Here is a 20,303-nt window from a genome sequence, read left to right as displayed (position 1 = left end):
CACTATCCATCTCCCGTCAAATTTACAGAAGTCCCACCTGGAGCCAACTCAGCGTCTCCTGTTCCTGGGAATGATGCTGAAAACTGTGGTATAGAAAGTATTCCTCCCAGAGGACAAAGTGAGAACACTTCAGGAGATGGTCCGCATGGTTCTCCGGCCTACTCGACTATTCATCCATCTTTGCATAAGATTGTTGGGGAAGATAGTAGCCTCATACAAGGCGATCCAGTATGGAAGGTTCCATGCCAGAACGTTTCCTCTGTTTCCTGCAGGATGGTGTGGATAATGGCTTATGCCTGGGTTCCATTAAGGTCCAGTTTTCGGCCCTCTCAATTTTCTTCCAGAAGAAATTGGCAGTATTGTCAGAAGTGCAGACCTTCTTGCAAGGAGTACTTCACAGTCAACCTCCTTTTGTGCCTCCGATGGCACCCTGGGATTTGAATGTAGTATTGGAATTTCTACAGTCCTCCTGATTTGAACCTCTGATGACGATAGAAGTCAAGTACCTCATGTGGAAGACGATGATGCTACTGGCCCTGGGTTCTGCTAGATGTGTCTCAGAATTGGGGGCCTTATTGTGTAGAAGTCCCTACTTGGTCTTTTACGAGGACAGAGCGGAGCTCCGGACTAGACAGCAGTTCCTGCCAAATGTTGACTCTGCGTTCCACTTGAATCAACTTATTGTGGTTCTGGCACTTCTGCTCCTCCTCCGAAGGCATTGGATGCTGTGCGAGCCTTGAAGATCTATGTCAAGCACACAGCTCATGTCAGAAAAATGGATTCATTGTTCGTTCTCTATGATACGCAGAAAAAGGGTTGCCCTGCTTCCAAGCATTCCATTGCTTGTTGTATAAGGTTTACTATCCAACAGGCCTATGTGTCGGCAGCCTTACCTTGTAAGTCTCTGAAGGCCCACTCTACATGATCGGTGGGCTCTTCCTGGGTGGCTGTCCGTGGAGTCTCGGCCTTGCAACTATGCTGCAGAAGTCTCTGCATGTTCCCGCCCGTTCTGGAAGCTTTGGGACGTCGCCATCGTACTAAGTCTCCCCACTATCCCTTATGGATGCTAGAGAAAATAGGATTTTAATTACCTACCAGTAAATCCTTTTCTCGTAGTCCATAAGGGATATTGGGCGCCCGCCTCAGTGCGTTTACTTTTCTGCAGGTTCTTTTTTATATGGTTACCTGTTTAGCTGTTGTTGTTACCAGCCGTTGCTGGTTGTTGTATGTTTGTGGTGTACTGGTGTGTAAATCTCACCACTCATTATTGTTATATTCCTTCTCTCATATATGTCCTTTCTCCTTCGGGCACTGTTTTACCTATAACTGCCTGTAGGAGGGGGCATAGAGGGGAGGAGCCAGCACACCAATTTGGAGAAATTTAAAATGCACTGGCTCCTTTGGACCCCATCTATACCCATCGTACTAAGTCTTCCCAATATCCCTTATGGACTACGAGAAAAGGATTTACCGGTAGGTAATATATATATATATATATATATATATATATATAGATACAAATGGATGTGCGGCACTCCAGACGACTTGAAGTAACGAGACTCAGGCAGTAAATGAAAGCAACGTTTCAATGTTTAACACATCGTCTTCAGGCTGTTAAGCCTGAAGATGATGTGTTAAACATTGAAACGTTGCTTTCATTTACTGCCTGAGTCTCGTTACTTCAAGTCGTCTGGAGTGCCGCACATCCATTTGTATCCATTGAACTTTATCTTGCGGGCACCCGGCGCGGGTGTACAGCTGATGGGAGAGCCGGTACTTTCTGTTTTATATATATATATATATATATATATATATATATATATATATATATATTTATTCGTGTAGCAAGAAATGATACAGCACCACTTGTGAGGTGGGTTCTCAGTAAAACATGAAAAATTAAATTGCTAAAAGAAAAACACACGAAGCCTTGTTAAAAGGTGTCTGCCAACCCTTAAGAGTGCACTACTGGTACAGTACTGCTAGGAAGAGTATAGAATGGGGGGATAAGGGTACCGGCGACTTGTGTTGTTTAAAATGCAATTGCTAAAAATTTTTTATTTAAAAGCCAAAAAATATATAATAATCCAAACGAGCTTTAATATCACATAAAAGTGGATCACAACATAAAAAGTACTTCAAAGTATTGATAAAAATATATAAACATAAAAGGTCTTTGTAAAAGGTAAGGAGTTCTGACTTATCTTTAAAAAATAGGCAAGGGGGTCACTACAGGGAAAAATTATTTATTTTTTTAAATATGGCCTGTTATTGCATAATATATACTAAAAAAAAAGTTGTTTTTCCTTTCTAATGTTTATTTTATTATGTTATTTTTGGCCACTTTGATTAAATTGTATACAATTCGTTTTTATTTTGATTATTAAATTCACAGTTGATGACTAATAGAAGGAATCCATTTTGTTTATCACAGCACAGGTTATTTGGAGCTGTGTAAGTTCCATGCAGTCATCTCTACTTTATTTTTCAGAAAGTACTAAAAAGAGCCAACCGCTATCATCAATGATCAGTAACACTGTCGCACAACCTGCATCAAAAGGAAAAGGCGTACAAACAGGTACCAGTTTCAGTAGTGTGCTACACGAACTTCGTGTGGGAACTGCGTACCGCAGCAATCTGTCAGTGTTAGAGTGGGCCAGCTGTCCCTTAGATCTTCTTCCCAGCTATATTGTGGCATCTGACAGATTCCGTTTATTTAAAGAATGTTGTTGTTTTTTTTTTTTTTTAATTCTAAACTGACCCACCTCTTTTTTTGGAGCGATTTCAAAAATTGCATATGCTGTTATTATTTCTCTGTGATATAAAATAAAGAGTAACAATATGGATAATATGTTTTGTGTTAGTATCACCATATCGTGGTTGAATGGAGATGAAAAATGGAGAAAATATTTTCAAAAGAGCCTCTGGCAATAATTGCCATTGATGGGAAACTGCTGCATTTGCACCGTATGTTCTTTTTATGGGACAGAAAAAATGGGCTTAATGATAGGGGAGAATCACTAACGAATGGATGGTTTGGTTCTCTCCCTTATCTACATTCTATTGCAACTTTATTTATAAATTCAATGTTTCTGTTTCTGAAAAGACATTATCCTCTTTGAAGTTCATTTAGTTTATGAAGTTGTCTTTAGTAAGACCTGAAGTCATTAAGCAGACACTGGCGTCCAGACAGCTCATTCTCTACACTTAATATGGGTGAAACCGGTCACACACAGATTTAAGCATCTTCGATAGGGGCAGCAGCGCTCATAGGAGAGAGAACTGTTCCTTATTTCCCACTTAATATTCAAATTAAAAATCAAATGTAATTTTTTTTTATATCAATACATTTTATATCAATGATATGTGTTTATCATTATTATTTTTATTATTATCCTTATTATTAATAATATTAATAATAATAGTAATGTGCCAACATATTCAATAGCACTATACAGATGTGTCCTCATACACCTATAATTGTTGCACCATATAGCCGGAGACGCCTATCATGGCTATGGGTAACGACTCCCATTATTGTGTACTTTTTCTGAATTTTGCACCTTAATTAAACTAGAGATGTGCAGCGGGCATTTTTCAGGTTTTGTGTTTTGGTTTTGCATTCGGTTCCGCGGTTTTGTTTTGGATTCGGACGCGTTTTGGCAAAACCACCCTTTCGAATTTTTATCTTATTCGGATGCGTTTTGGATTCGGGTGTTTTTTTTCAAAAACCCCTCAAAAACAGCTTAAATCATAGAATTTGGGGGTAATTTTGATCCTATAGTATTATTAAGCTCAATAACCATAATTTCCACTCATTTCCAGTCTATTCTGAACACCTCACACCTCACAATATTTTCAGTCCTAAAATTTACACCGAGGTCGCTGGATGACTAAGCTAAGCAACCCAAGTGGCCGACACAAACACCTGGCCCATCTAGGAGTGGCACTGCAGTTGCAGACAGGATGGCACTTAAAAAAAATTGGACCCAAACATCACATGATGCAAAGATAAATAAAAAAAGAGGTGCAAGATGGAATTGTCCTTGGGCCCTCCCACCCACCCTTATGTTGTATAAACAGGACATGCACACTTTAACAAACCCATCATTTCAGCGACAGGGTCTGCCACACGACTGTGTCTGAAATGACTGGTTGGTTTGGGCCCCCACCAAAAAAGAAGCAATCAATCTCTCCTTGCACAAACTGGCTCTACAGAGGCAAGATGTCCACCTCATCCTCATCACCCAATTCCTCACCCCCTTCACTGTGTACATCCTCCCCCTCACAGAGTATTAATTTGTCCCCACTGGAATCCACCATCACAGGTCCCTGTGCACTTTCTGGAGGTAATTGCTGGTAAATGTCTCCACGGAGGAATTTATTATAATTAATTTGATGAACATCATCTTCTCCACATTTTCTGGAAGTAACCTCCTACGCCGATCGCTGACAAGGTGACCGGCTGCACTAAACACTCTTTCGGAGTACACACTGGAGGGGGGGCAACTTAGGTAAAATAAAGCCAGTTTGTACAAGGGCCTTCAAATTGCCTCTTTTTCCTGCCAGTATACGTACGGATTGTCTGACATGCCTACAGTGATGCTGTCACTCATATAATCCTCCACCATTCTTTCAATGGTGACATAATCATATGCAATGACAGTAGACAACATGTCAGTAATCATTGGCATGTCCTTCAGTTCGGACCAGATGTCAGCACTTGCTCCTGACAGCCCTGCATCACCGCCAGCAGGTGGTTTTGGAAATTTTATTCTTTTCCTGGCTGCTCCAGTGGTGGTAGAAAATGAAGGGGGAGCTGTTGGCGGGTCACGTTCCGCTTGACTTGACAATTGTCTCACCAGCAGGTCTTTGAACATCTACAGACTTGTGTCTGCCGGAAAGAGAGATACAACGTAGGCTTTAAACCTAGGATCGAGCACGGTGGCCAAAATGTAGTGCTCTGATTTCAACAGATTGACCACCCCGTGAATCCTGGTTAAGCGAACTAAGGGCTCCATCCACAAGTCCCACATGCCTAGCGGAATCGCTCCGTTTTAGCTCCTCCTTCAATCTCTCCAGCTGCTTCTGCAAAAGCCTGATGAGGGGAATGACCTGACTCAGGCTGGCAGTGTCTGAACTGACTTCACGTGTGGCAAGTTCAAAGGGTTGGAGAACCTTGCACAACATGGAAATCATTCTCCACTGCGCTTGAGTCAGGTGCATTCCCCCTCCTTTGCCTATATCGTAGGCAGATGTATAGGCTTGAATGGCCTTTTTCTGCTCCTCCATCCTCTGAAGCATACAGAGGGTTGAATTCCACCTCGTTACCACCTCTTGCTCCAGCTGATGGCAGGGCATGTTCATGAGTGTTTGCTGGCGCTCCAGTCTTCGGCACGCGGTGGCTGAATGCCGAAAGTAGCCCGCAATTCTTCGGGCCACCGACAGCATCTCCTGCACACCCCTGTCGTTTTTTACAAAATTCTGCACCACCAAATTAATTGTATGTGCAAAACATGGGACGTGCTGGAATTTGACCACATGTAATGCACGCACAATATTGGTGGCGTTGTCCAATATCACAAATCCCCAGGAGAGTCCAATTGGGGTAAACTAATCTGCGATGATGTTCCTCAGTTTCCGTAAGAGGTTGTCAGCTGTGTGCCTCTTATGGAAAGTGGTGATACAAAGCGTAGCCTGCCTAGGAACGAGTTGGCGTTTGCGAGATGCTGCTACTGGTGCCGCCGCTGTTGTTGCTGCGGGAGGCAATGCATCTACCCAGTGGGCTGTCACAGTCATATAGTCCTTAGTCTGCCCTGCTCCACTTGTCCACATATCCATGGTTAAGTGGGTACAACTGCATTTTTTAGGACACTGGTGACTCTTTTTCTGACGTCAGCGTACATTCTTGGTATCGCCTGCCTAGAGAAGTGGAACCTAGATGGGATTTGGTACCGGAGACACACTACCTCAAGCAATTCTCTAAGTCCCTGTGAACTAACGGCGGATACCGGACGCACGTCCAACACCAACATAGTTTGTCAAGGCCTGAGTTATCCGCTTTGCAACAGGATGACTGCTGTGATATTTCATCTTCCTCGCAAAGGACTGTTGGACAGTCAATTGCTTACTGGAAGTAGTACTAGTGGTCTTCCGACTTCCCCTCTGGGATGACGATCGACTCCCAGCAGCAACAACAGCAGCGCCAGCAGCAGTAGGCGTTCCACTGAAGGATCCATCGGAGGAATCCCAGTTAGGAGAGGACTCGTCAGACTTGCCAGTGACATTGCCTGCAGGACTATTGGCATTCCTGTCTAAGGAGGAAATTGACATTGAGGGAGTTGGTGGTGTGGTTTGCACTGGGAGCTTGGGTACAAGAGGAAGGGATTTAGTTGTCAGTGGACTGCTTCCGCTGTCACCCAAAGTTTTTGAACTTGTCAAAGACTTCTGAAAAATGCGCTACAGGTGACGTATAAGGGAGGATGTTCCTAGGTGGTTAACGTCCTTACCCCTATTTATTACAGCTTGACAAAGGTAACATAGGGCTTGACACCAGTTGTCCGCATTTCTGTTGAAATAATTACACACCGAAGAGGTGATTTTTTTTTTTGTATTTTGACCAGGCATGTCAATGGCCTTATTCATCCCACGGACAACAGGTGTCTCCCCGGGGGCCTGACTTAAACAAGCCACCTCACCATCAGAATCCTCCTAGTCAATTTCCTTCTCAGCGCCAATAACACCCATATCCTCATCCTGGTGTACTTCAATAGTGACATCTTCAATTTGAATATCAGGAACTGGACTGTGGGTGCTCCTTCCAGCACTTGCAGGAGGCGTGCAAATGGTGGAAGGAGCCACCTCTTCCCGTCCAGTGTTGGGAAGGTCAGGCATTGCACCCGCCGACAAATTTGGACTCTCCTTGGGGATTTGTGATTTAGAACGCACAATTCTTTGCTGTGCTTTTGCCAGCTTAACTCTTTTCATTTTTCTAGCGGGAGGATGAGTGCTTCCGTCCTCATGTGAAGCTGAACCACTAGCCATGAACATAGGCCAGGGCCTCAGCCGTTCTTTGCCACTCCGTGTCGTAAATGGCATATTGGCAAGCTTATGCTTCTCCTCAGACGATTTTAATTTAGATTTTTGGGTCAATTTACTGAACTTTTGCTTTTTGGATTTTACATGCTCTCTGCTATGACATTGGGCATCGGCCTTGGCAGATGACGACGATGGCATTTCATCGTCTCTGCAATGACTAGTGGCAGCAGCTTCAGCACTAGGTGGAAGTGGATCTTGATCTTTCCCTATTTTACCCTCCACATTTTTGTTCTCCATTTTTTAATGTGTGGAATTATATGCCAGTAATATATCTGGAATTAGACGGCCGTAATGTCTGGAATTAGATACCACTAGATAGATACCAGATACCACTGTGACTGGAATGATGATGACCTATGCACAGTGACAGGACACTACCACAGCACCCTACAGCAGCAAGATGCAGCACTGGACTATTAGTAATGTACTGTAGTATACTAAGCACCACAATGCAGCACAAGACAATGAACAGTGATACTGAGCACTGATGAGGATTCTAGAACTGACACTGAGCAGCAAGAAGCAGCACTGGACTATTAGTAATGTACTGTAGTATACTGAGCACCACAATGCAGCACAAGAAAATGAGCAGTGATACTGAGCACTAATGAGGATACTAACTGAGAACTGACACTGAGCAGGAGAGACACACTACTAGTATTACTGAGCAGCAATAAGTAAGCACTGATATTGAGATTTCCACTGAGAGAACGTAGCCACGTCCTCTCCGCTCTCTCTACAATGCACAAGTGAAAATGGTGGCGAAGCGCGGCTCTTTATATTGAATCTGAATCTCGCGACAATCCGACAGCGGGATGATGACGTTTTCCCTCGTTCGGGTTTTACGAGTCAGGCGGGAACAACCGAGCCTGCCTCGGACCCGTGTAAACCACGTGGAGTTCGGGGGGGTACGGTTCTTGGAGAACCGAACCCGCTCATCTCTACTAATAACATGCTAAGCACTTAGGATCACTATTTTTTTGTCATGAAGGAATTGGTATAAAAAAGCAGATTAGGCATAAAAAAGCGTAACGTGCGTCACTTGTGTCAGACCTTTTTCCCAGATTGATGAGCCTATATCCTATATTTTACATCTTAACAAAAATACTGAACTAAGGCCCTCATTCCGAGTTGTTCACTTGCTAGCTACTTTTAGCAGCATTGCACACGCTAGGCCGCCGCCCTCTGGGAGTGTATCTTAGCTTAGCAGAATTGCGAACGAAAGATTAGCAGAACTGCTACTAAATTCCCTGCAGTTTCTGAGTAGCTCCAAACCTACTCCTAGACTGCGATCACCTCAGTCAGTTTAGTTCCTGATTTGACGTCGCAAACACGCCCTGCGTTCGGCCAGCCACTCCCCGTTTCTCCAGCCACTCCTGCGTTTTTCCCTGGCACGCCTGCGTTTTTTAGCACACTCCCTGAAAACGGCCAGTTACCTCCCAGAAACGCCCCTTTCCTGTCAATCACTCACCGATCAGCAGTGCGAATGAAATGTGCCGCAGGAACACCAGCAAATCTACTAAGTTTTGTGTTAAATAACTTAGCGCATGCGCGCTGCGTACCATGTGCATGCGCATTTTTCACCTAATCGCTGCGTTGCGAAAAAACGGCAACGAGCGAACAACTCGGAAAGACCACCAGAATACTTATGATTGATATTTTTGTTACAAAATAATTTGTATACTGTAGCAGAGTAAGATGCATATTCATTAAAAATTCAAATGGCACACCTAAATCCCAAAGTCTGTTGCACGCCAAACAGTGCTATTTGGTGCCATTTGAGAATAAGTTGCCATGTTGCGTGCATGAGCCGCATCAAGCAGTATAGCATCTTTTTTGCCTAAATGTGTGTCTTAATTGCAATGTGACAACATCAAATCTCAAGACTGCACTGATTACTTTGATATCTGTGTGTGACGGAGTCTAAATCTGTGTACGAAGCACAATGGTACTTGGCATGAAAAGCCACGAATGCTTCATAGGCAAATTCAAACTCCGTTGCATGTAAAATGAATCAGTGCAGTCTCGTGAAGCAGTTGCATCGTTTTGCGTTTAAGACGCATATTCGAGCAAAAAAGACTCTTGGCACAAGCTAAGTCACACAGGAGCTAGTGCACCCCAAGAAGCAATGTTTGGCATGACTGTGGGTGAGCACGTCTATGTCTTTTCTATTGCATTTTGCATGTACTGTACTTTGTCAATACAATAGATTTATCTTGTTAGTAAAAGTAGTATCGCCCTTCATACATAAATCCCTGTAAATAGGCATTGCTCTTATGTAATATGACAAGATGTAACTACATTTTTTTTTCTTTACCAGAAGAAGAATGTATCCCTATCTTAAATAATGAAGATGTTATGAGAAATAAGTGGCAAAGTATCATGGGAGCAAACTATGAAGTTGTGGTATGTTTATTTTTTACTACACATTTTCTTTGTAGCTTATTTTAGCAACATTACTGGAAGTGTGGCCCAACTTGTTTTGTTTGCCGTAAATGTGATCATAGATGTTGAAAAATCTGATTAGCCAATAATCTCCGTATGTTTTTCCAGCCCTCCTTGGCCAAGTACTTTGCACGGGTCATTGATTTATTAGTGGAACTGTCAACTGTCTGAATGTGTGCAGTTATTGATACTGTGTGTTGGAAACATAAGGGTTTGATGCTGAGGTCGGATGATCATGTCTGCTCACTTCTGGCCAGCTTTACTATAAATACTTTGTATTCTCAACATCTGTGATGTTGAGGTTTGTTTGTGTTGTGCCTTCATTTTCTGCTGGACTGGGGTGATGTAAATTTAACCAAAAGCCATCATCCGTCCATAAGAATGTTCACAGCAGCACAGAGAGATAGAGAAGTGTGCTGATCTTGTGAGGGAGGCAAAGTCCTGTTGGATGAATATGTAAATGAACACTGAGCAGTCTCCTGTTCTTGGGAGGAGAGTGGAGACAAGCGGGAAGCCACAGTGATAAGGTCACACTGATGCCGGTAGGTATTTATGAAAAATGCCCCTATATGCGAAAATGAGGTTCATGTATCTAAGTTGACCGGTATGGAAAAGCCCAGAGCAATGCAGGCTCAGGAATATCTTTACAAAAGAAAATGTTATTCGGGGCTTTTCCTAGGTAAATGGCCTCCAGTGTATTTTCTCAAACTCTACATAATTTTTTATAGTTTCCTAACTCCATCTATGTAAATGTGTATATTTTGCAAATTTATTTGTGTTTTTTCCTTTTTATTTAGTTTGCCTGATGATTATTATTATTATTGATATTATTATTATTATTATTATTATTATCCTCCTTTATATGGCGCAACATGGGATCTGCAGCGCCCGATTATAGAGTAAACAAATAGGCAAAACATGAAGACAGTGACTTACAATTCAATACAATATAGGACAAGTACAGGGTATATAAACATCGCTGCCATCAAAGGGAGTATTGAAAAGAAGATAGGTTAAGTAAGAGATGTAAAAGCACATGAGGGAAGCGGGCCCTGCTCGTGAAAGCTTGTATTGCTCGTGAAAGCAGTACAACTAAATATTTCTGAACAGGCTTGTTCTGCAATATTCATTTCATTTACAGCATTGCACTCTATGCATTATATTTTTTATATACCTACAAGAAGTCTAGTTACTACTTATATATTTATTGTCATCATTTATCCTGTATTTTACCAAATGCACAGTTTTCAGTTGTGTAGGAATCATCTGAAGTCTCCTCATCCACAAAGCACTTTCACATATAAACTGGGGGTGCTAATTGACCTCTGTAGGAAATAGTACTGATTAGGAAAGGTACAAATCTTATAGCAAATTGAAGATTACAACCAGTAGCTACCTGCAAACCTAACTAAAAGGTGTGCTCTGCTTGCATATAGGTTTGGTGACAGATCCACTTTAACTTTATAACACAATATGATATTTATGTCAGCATTTTATTTCTTCCATATATTCAGAATAACATTATCGGCTCATGTGTTTTTTTTCCATCTTTATATTTTCATTCCAGAAATTACAGTTGGAATGTGTTATTGCTTTTTTTGTCAAAACACATCACAGCCTTATATAAGGTTGCTATGGAAACATTAGCTATTACATATATTTACACAGTAAAGGTCTGTGCTAATAACTGTTCAGAAAGGAAGTGTGTCATTCTGTGCATTTGATTCTTCTGTTTTTCAGGTTGCTCAAGTTAACAAGTTTAGTGAAAGCAGTGGCTTAGGCATTAGCCTTGAAGCTTCTGGTGGCCACCATTTCCTGAGATCTATACTACCAGAGGGCCCAGTTGGTCGAAGTGGAAAACTCTACGGTGGGGATGAACTTCTGGAAGTAAGGCCTAGTTTTGTTTTTTTTCTTGTTGGTTAACGCTGCTCCTCACCTCAATGGTGCGCCGGCGACACACATCTGCACAGCATGACAGAGCCCCTACTCCCAGCAGCATGAGTTGCAGAAGACCCGCAGCTCCTGATTAGCAACCCCCCCCCCACACACACACACACACACACACACACACACACACACACACACACACACACACACACAAAAACACCTTATAATCTGGTCCTGATGTCTGTCATTTTAATGGGCTTTTAACTAGTAAGCCTCATATACATGGAGCCATGCTAATCGTGGCTACATCTGCGACTGAGTGCGTCCGGCAAGGTGGACTCTCAGGTATGAGTGGGATGCAAGTGCGTCGTAGACGCGCATGCGTCCCATTCAAAGTGAATGGGAGCGTCTCTGTGCACTCGCCAGCGTGCCTGGTAGCGCACGCCGGTTGCCCCACCTGCAATGTACCATCTGTAGTTAGTTTAGTGAGGAAGATTTTCCTTCCTATATGTGGGCATATGCAAATCCCATTTTTCTAGCATTCATAAGGGATATTGGGGGAAACTAGTACGATGTGGTATAGACGGGGTCCAAAGGAGCCAATACACTTTAATTGTTTTCAACTGGGAGTGCTGGCTCCTCCCCTCTATGCCCCTTCCCACAGGCAGTTTAGAAAAAAGTACCCTCAGGAGAGGATGCACATCTCTGCAGTTCCAGGGAGTTTTCTTCAATTTCATTTAAAACTTTTTTTTTTTTCAGTATGCTGTCTGGGCAACAGCATACCTGCGCCGTGGGAGTTAGAGGGAGGGGAGGGGACGGTCATCGGCCTTGCGAGGTGCAGAGCAGCTTCTCCGCTGCAGGACCACCGTCCTGAGGGGCTGTTTGTTCAGCGGGGCACTGTGCCTTGGCTGTCACAGCCGCAGCACGCCTCACACCCCTAACGCTGCCTGAAGGTGACATTGGTGGTGAGTACACACCGGGGACCCCTCTACGGGGGTCCCCGGTTCAAAGTGCGGCTGACCACGGGTGCGGCGTATATGGGACCCTCCCTGGGGGGTCCCGCTAGGATCCCCGTGTGTGCACTGACACAAAACTGCTTAACTAAGCACTTCTGTGAGGTTTTAAGCTTATTTGGAGGTTTTGCCAGTATAAATTATACGTACAGCTCTGGCGCCATTGGAGGGGGCAGAGCTTCCTCAGAGTGGGACCAGCGGCATTTTGGCGCCTTCCTCTGCTTACAGCAGCCATCAACAGCACACACTTAAGCGCCTCTTGCCTCACAAACACGCTGGAAACTGGTACACGGTGTAGCTAAGGGGGAGAGCCGCTTGTGTACACTATTCTCAGCCTATTTAGGACTGCATTTTGTTAGTGTTACTGTGATTTATAGAGCTGTCAATCTCACTGGGACTGTGCAGCTCAGGGTGTGCTGGTATTCTTCCTCTCTCTGTGGGGTAAATTTACTAAGAATCGTATTTTCCCGTTTGAGGTCAAAGTTCAATCACGAATGACATCGAAAGTGTAAATATGCAACTTTTTTAATTGATTACGACTAATTTACTAAGCTGCCGTATTCTGCATTTTCGGGTTTTCCGATGTCGATGTCATTCGTTTTTTTTGGCAGTGTTTTACGTGAGTGACTTGTAAAACACTGCCGACTTTAATACAATGAATCTCGGCCGGATCTGAGAGATCCGTGCTGGGCTTCATTGTGCACTTTGTTTAAAAAATAAATAAAGTTTAAATGTAAAAAAAAAATTGCGTGGGGTCCCCCCTCCTAAGGCAAACCAGCCTCGGGCTCTTTGAGCCGATCCTGGTTGCAAAAATATGGGGAAAAAATGGACAGGGGTTCCCCCATTTTTAAGCAACCAGCATCGGGCTCTGCGCCTGGTCCTGGTTCCAAAAATACAGGGGACAAAAAGAGTAGGGGTCCCAAGTATTTTTGAAACCAGCACCGGGCTCCACTAGCTGGACAGATAATGCCACAGCCGGGGGTCACTTTTATACAGTGCCTTGCGGCCGTGGCATCAAATATCCAACTAGTCACCCCTGGCCGGGGTACCCTGGGGGAGTGGGGACCCCTTCAATCAAGGGGTCCCCCCCAGCCACCCAAGGGCCAGGGGTGAAGCCCGAGGCTGTCCCCCCCATCCAATGGGCTGCGGATGGGGGGCTGATAGCCTTTGAGAAAAGTGATTGATATTGTTTTTAGTAGCAGTACTACAAGGCCCAGCAAGCCTCCCCCGCAAGCTGGTACTTGGAGAACCACAGGTACCAGCATGCGGCGGAAAAATGGGCCCGCTGGTACCTGTAGTACTACTACTAAAAAAATACCCCAATAAAGACATTACACACACACCTTGAAAGTATAACTTTAATACATCCATCCACACCTCCACATACACATACTTACCTTATGTTCCCACGCAGGTCGGTCCTCTTCTCCAGTAGAATCCATGGTGTACCTGTAGAAAAAATTATACTCACATAATCCATGGTTGAAGGCTCCTCGGTAAATCCTTTTGTAATCCACGTACTTGAAAAAATAAAAAAATGGATACCCGACCACGAACTGAAAGGGGACCCATGTTTTCACATGGGCCCCCTTTCCCCGAATGCCAGAAACCCACTCTGACTGATGTCTAAGTGGGTTTCTTCAGCCAATCAGGGAGCGCCACGTTGTGGCACCCTCCTGATCGGCTGTGTGCTCCTGTACTGTATGACAGGCGGCACACGGCAGTGTTACAATGTAGCGCCTATGCGCACCATTGTAACCAATGGTGGGAACTTTCAGGTCAGCGGTTGACCGAAAGTGACCTCACCGCTGACCTGAAAGTTCCCACCATTGGTTACAATGGAGCGCATAGGCGCTACATTGTAACACTGCCGTGTGCCGCCTGTCATACAGTACAGGAGCACACAGCCGATCAGGAGGGTGCCACAACGTGGCGCTCCCTGATTGGCTGAAGAAACCCACTTAGACATCAGTCAGAGTGGGTTTCTGGCATTCGGGGAAAGGGGGCCCATGTGAAAACATGGGTCCCCTTTCAGTTCGTGGTCGGGTATCCGTTTTTTTATTTTTTCAAGTACGTGGATTACAAAAGGATTTACCGAGGAGCCTTCAACCATGGATTATGTGAGTATAATTTTTTCTACAGGTACACCATGGATTCTACTGGAGAAGAGGACCGACCTGCGTGGGAACATAAGGTAAGTATGTGTATGTGGAGGTGTGGATGGATGTATTAAAGTTATACTTTCAAGGTGTGTGTGTAATGTCTTTATTGGGGTATTTTTTTAGTAGTAGTACTACAGGTACCAGCGGGCCCATTTTTCCGCCGCATGCTGGTACTTGTGGTTCTCCAAGTACCAGCTTGCGGGGGAGGCTTGCTGGGCCTTGTAGTACTGCTACTAAAAACAATATCAATCACTTTTCTCAAAGGCTATCAGCCCCCCATCCGCAGCCCATTGGATGAGGGGGACAGCCTCGGGCTTCACCCCTGGCCCTTGGGTGGCTGGGGGGGAAACCCCTTGATTGAAGGGGTTCCCACTCCCCCAGGGTACCCAGGCCAGGGGTGACTAGTTGGATATTTGATGCCACGGCCGCAAGGCACTGTATAAAAGTGACCCCCGGCTGTGGCATTATCTGTCCAGGTAGTGGAGCCCGGTGCTGGTTTCAAAAATACGGGGGACCTCTACTCTTTTTGTCCCCCGTATTTTTGGAACCAGGACCAGGCGCAGAGCCCGATGCTGGTTGCTTAAATATGGGGGAACCCCTGTCCATTTTTTTCCCATATTTCTGCAACCAGGATCGGCTCAAAGAGCCCGAGGCTGGTTTGCCTTAGGAGGGGGGACCCCACGCAATTTTTTTTCTGAAAATTTAGAACATTTCCCCCCCCTTCCCACTGAAAAACATGCACGGATCTCATGGATCCGTGCATGCCTATACAAACACGGGATAAAAAAGCAGGTCTGTTTTTTTTTAGCACTTTTTCACGATTTGTATTTTATCACGGCAGTGTTTGGCTATTGTCGGCAGTGTTTGTGTTTTGCACTTTTTAGTAAATTCCCGATTTCTAGCAAATTGCAGGCGTATTTGACCGATGGTGTATTGATTCGTGATTTTTTCCTAGGACTTCCAAAATATTACGAATGCCCTCATCACTGCCGTGATTTTTGCTTAGTAAATTACCGAGATGACACTTTGAAGAAAAAACGGCATCTCGGTCAAAATCGGGACCTTAGTAAATTTACCCCTGTGTCTCCTCTCACATACAGTAGGGCAGGCTTGCATTATAACTGTCTATGTATGTGTATGTTTTTGTGCTTACTGTGAAATATGGGTAAGCACAAGCTGTGCAGTATCTGTCACACCAAATTCTCTCCATTGTCTAATGACTCTGTTTCCTGTGAGCAATGCAGTCAATATTCACAAATTAGTGAAGAGGTTGGGGGAGAGGGTACAGAGCCCCACTGGTTAGGGTCGCTTAAAACTATAATGTCAGATATGTCATCCCAGCTCACTGCTAATATGCAGAAAACTCAGCTACTGCAACAAGCTGTTGCAGATTTAGCTGCTAGTGCTCATGCAGGTCCCCAGAAGCATGGTTTACCTGCTCTGCTCTCTGACACAGATGATATACAAGATGATGGGGATGACCTGGATCCCGTTAGTGGGGATCCCGATTCTACTCAGTGTATTGAACACCTCATTGTGGCTCTAAGGGATCTAGATGATGCTGCTTCACAGCAGTCATTTTTCTTTGTACAAAACAAGCCCAATGTCACTTTCCCTGAATCTCCAGCGTTAGATTACTTATTCAGATAGGCCTGGAACAATCCAGACAAAAAATTCCAGGTGTCCAAAAAGTTTTTGCGCACTTACCCATTTGCTCCTCAAGGTAGAAAATTTTGGGAGGAACCCCCTGGGGTGGATGTCTCAGTCTCTTGCCTGTCTAAGGCGGTGCTGCCTGCCCCGGGCTCTTTTACTATGACGGATCCAGGGGATAGAAAGATAGAGACTACCCTAAAATCTATATACACTGCAGCCGGCCTTGCACAAAGACCCGTCATTGCGGGTTGCTGGATGACCCATGCCATTCATTCTTGGGCCATGCAAATTCAGGGGGGCCTCTCAGGGGATATGCTCTTAGTTACCATGGTAACCCTCCTGAAGCACATTCAGAATTCTACCCGTGTCCTCTGTGATTCCCCCAAGGAGATGAGGAACATAAATTTTCTGACGTCAACCATGGCGGTGTCGGCACGCAGGGCCTTGTGGTTGCATCAGTGGATTGCGGACTCAGAATCCAAACGTAATGTGGAGTCCCTCCCCTTTTCTGGGGAATGGCTTTTTGGGGTTGAGTTGGATGCATGGATTTCCAAGGTTACTGCTGGGAAATCCACGTTTCTGCCCTCTGGGGTCCCGCCGGCGAGACGTTCCTATCCGGAACCGTCTGTACAGTCCTTTCGGTCTCGCACATTTTGATCGAAGGCCAGTGGTGCCTCCAATGCGGCTAGAGGCACCAGAGAAAAGTCCAGAAAACCTATAAGTACCACTTCTCAGTATCAGTCCACCAGTTCTGTTTCCACTAAAGCCTCAGCATGATGGTGCCCTCCCTCCCCGAGGGGATCTCAATGTGGGAGCTCGACTGCGTCACTTCAGCCACGTCTGAGAGACCTCCTGCCAGGATGCCTGGGTCAGGGAACTCATTTCTCGAGGCTACAAGTTGAAGTTCGACAGGACTCCGCCCCCCCAACAATTTTTCGAATCAAGCTTACCAGCTTTGGAGGATATGCAAGTTGCGTTACAACAGGCTATCCGAAAGTTGGTCTAGTCCCATGTCATTGTTCCAGTACCACTACCGCAATGTGGCAAGGGGTTTTACTCAAACCTGTCTGTGGTGCCGAAGCCAGTCAGACCCATTCTGAATCTGAAATCCTTGAATCCTTATTTGAGGGTGTTCAAGTTCAAAATGGAATCCCTGCGAGCAGGTATTGCAGGCATGGAAGAACAGGAATTTATGGTCTCCTTGGATATCAATGACGCCTATCTCTATATTCTGATTTGGCCTCCTCATCAGGCGTACCTGCGGTTTGCCCTGCTGGACAATCACTTCCAATTCCAGGCACTGCCCTTCGGCCTGTCAACAGCCCCAAGGGTATTCACAAAGGTGATGGAGATGATGCTTCAACTCCGGGTCCAAGGGATCAGTATGATCGCTTATCTGAACGATCTTCTGATAAAGGCAAGATCCAGGGAGCTTTTGTTGCTCCATATCGACCGCGCCATCTGTCTTCTGTCCGACCATGGGTGGATCCTCAACTTACAGAAGTCCCACCTGGAGCCAACTCAGAGGCTCCTGTTCCTGGGAATGTTGCTGGATACTGTGGCCCAGTCTGTGTTTCTACCAGAGGACAAGGCAACAACACTTCAGGAGATGGTCCGCATGGTGCTCAGCCCTACTCGAGTGTCCGTGCATCTACACATAAGATTATTGGGAAAGATGGTTGCCACCTACGAGGCATTCCAGTATGGGAAGTTCCATGCCAGACTGTTTCAGTTGGATCTCCTGAGCAAGTGGTCTGGATCACATCTCCATATGCACCGGATGATTCAACTGTCACCTCAAGCTAGGATTTCTCTCCGGTGGTGGCTACATTCCTCCAATCTCCTGGAGGGCAGGAGTTTAGGAATTCAGGATTGGACCCTCCTCATGACTGATGCAAGTCTGAGAGGATGGGGAGCTGTCACCCAAGGTGCGCAGTTCAAAGGCAGGTGGTCAGCCCACGAAAGCCTCCTTCCAATCAACATTCTGGAACTTTGGGCGATCTACATTGCTCTACTTTAAGCCTCTCCTCTGCTCAAAGATCACACAATCCAGGTACAGTCGGACAACACCATGGCGGTGGCATACTGTATATCAATCGCCAAGGAGGGACATAAAGCAGAGCCTGCATGCAAGAGGTGTCAAAGATACTCCTCTGGGCGGAAAGAAATGCAAGAGCCATGTCAGCAATCTTAATTCTGGGTGTGGACAACTGGGAGGCGGACTTCCTAAATTGTCGCGATCTCTACCCGGGGGGAGTGGGGACTCCACCATCTCGTATTCTAGCATATTATCGACCGGTAGGGTTCCCCACAAATAGACATGATGGCTTCTCATCTCAACAAGAAACTTCCCTGGTATTTCTCGCATACCAGGGACCCTCAGATGAGGGCAGTGGACGCACTGGCGTCACCTTGGCCTTACCAGCTGGTCTCCCTCTTTCCTCCGACCCATTGCTCCCAAGAGTGCTAAAGCGAATCAGGAATCAAGGTGTCCATGCATTTCTAATTGCCCCGTATTGGCCTCGGAGGGCGTGGTATGTGGATCTTCAGGATATGTCCGTCAAAGACCCTTGGCCTCTACCACTCAGGAGCGATCTTCTTCAACAAGGACCGTTTGTCTACCCGGACTTACTGCACCTTTGTTTGTCAGCATGGAGGTTGAGCGGAACATCCTAGCTCACAATGGCCTTTCCAAGAAAGTTATTGCAACCATGGTTCAGGCCAGGAAACCTGTGACGTCAAAAAACTATCATCATTTCTGGAGGAGATATGTCTCTTGGTGCGAGGAATGCACGTATCCGCCTGCAGAGTTTCACTTGGGACATTTCCTACGTTTTCTGTAGGCTGGTGTGGATAAGGGCTTACGTCTGGGTTCCATTAAGGTCCAGATTTCGTCTCTCTTCATTTTCTTTCAGAAGAAATTGGCAGTGTTGCCAGAAGTTCAGACCTTCTTGCAGGGGTTACTCCACATACAACCTCCCTTTGTGCCGCCTACAGCAACCTGGGATTTGGATGTAGTGTTGACATTTCTACAGTCCTCCTGGTTTGAACCTCTGATAACGGTAGAAGACAAGTAGCTCACATGGAAGGCGGTGATGTTACTGGCCCTTGCTTTTGCGCAACGTGTTGGCCTTATCGTGTAAAAGTCCTTACTTGGTCTTTTACAAGGACAAAGCGGAGCTCCGGACTAGACAGCAGTTCCTGCTGAAGGTTGTCTCCGTGTTTCATCTGAATCATCCTATTGTGGTTCCATCCAGTTCTGACGCTTCTGCTCCTTCGGAGGCATTGGATTCTGTGCGTGCCTTGAAGATCTATGTCAAGCGTACAGCTCGGATCAGAAAGACGGATTCCTTGTTCGTGCTTTATGATGCGCAGAAGAAGGGTTGACCTGTTTCCAAGCAGTCCATTGCTCGTTGGATTAGGCTTACTATCCAACAGGCCTATGTGTCGACAGCCTTACCTGCTCCTAAGTCTCTAAAGGCCCACTCTACTATATCAGTGGGCTCTTCCTGGGTGGCTGTCCATGGAGTCTCGGCCTTGTAACTATGCCGAGCTGCTACCTGGTTGGGGAAGAACACTTTTGTGAAATTCTACAAGTTTGATACCCTGGCCAAAGAGGATAACCAGTTTTGGCAGATGGTGCTGTAGCAGTCTCCGCACGTTCCCGCCCATTCTGGAAGCTTTTGAACGTCCCCATCATACTAGTTTCCCTTAATATCCCTTATGGATGCTAGAGAAAATAGGATTTTAATACCTACCGGTAAATCCTTTTCTCGTAGTCCATAAGGGATATTGGGTGCTCGTTGACATTTCTGCAGGTTCTTGTTCTATTGTTACCTGTTCTGCTGTTGCTGTTGTTGTTACCAGCCGTTGCTGGTTGTTATATGATTGTTTGTGGTGTGCTGGTGTGTAAATATCACCACCCTTTGTTGTCATATTCCTTCTCTCATATATGTCCTTTCTCCTTCGGGCACGTTTTTACCTATAACTGCCTGTGGGAGGGGGCATAGAGGGGAGGAGCCAGCACACCCAGTTGAAGAAATTT

At 45.3% G+C, this 20,303-nt stretch overlaps 1 protein-coding gene across 13 annotated transcripts in view; it reads left to right on the top strand.

Moving 5' to 3' along the window:
• MPDZ (multiple PDZ domain crumbs cell polarity complex component) overlaps window positions 1-20,303 on the top strand; it is a 333,366-nt gene that overhangs the window by 136,796 nt on the left and 176,267 nt on the right. For 12 of the 13 annotated variants that reach the window (XM_063914045.1, XM_063914055.1, XM_063914054.1 and 9 more), the window contains 3 exons: window positions 2,492-2,578; window positions 9,419-9,504; window positions 11,284-11,430. In XM_063914045.1, coding sequence (XP_063770115.1) covers window positions 2,492-2,578; window positions 9,419-9,504; window positions 11,284-11,430 — 320 coding nt within the window. The remainder of the gene's footprint in view (window positions 1-2,491; window positions 2,579-9,418; window positions 9,505-11,283; window positions 11,431-20,303) is intronic. The other variant, XM_063914044.1, reaches the window with a different exon arrangement.

This window comes from Pseudophryne corroboree, chromosome 1 (assembly GCF_028390025.1).
Source record: "Pseudophryne corroboree isolate aPseCor3 chromosome 1, aPseCor3.hap2, whole genome shotgun sequence".
Lineage (NCBI taxonomy): Eukaryota > Metazoa > Chordata > Amphibia > Anura > Myobatrachidae > Pseudophryne > Pseudophryne corroboree.
This window is presented reverse-complemented; position numbering and strand designations above follow the sequence as displayed.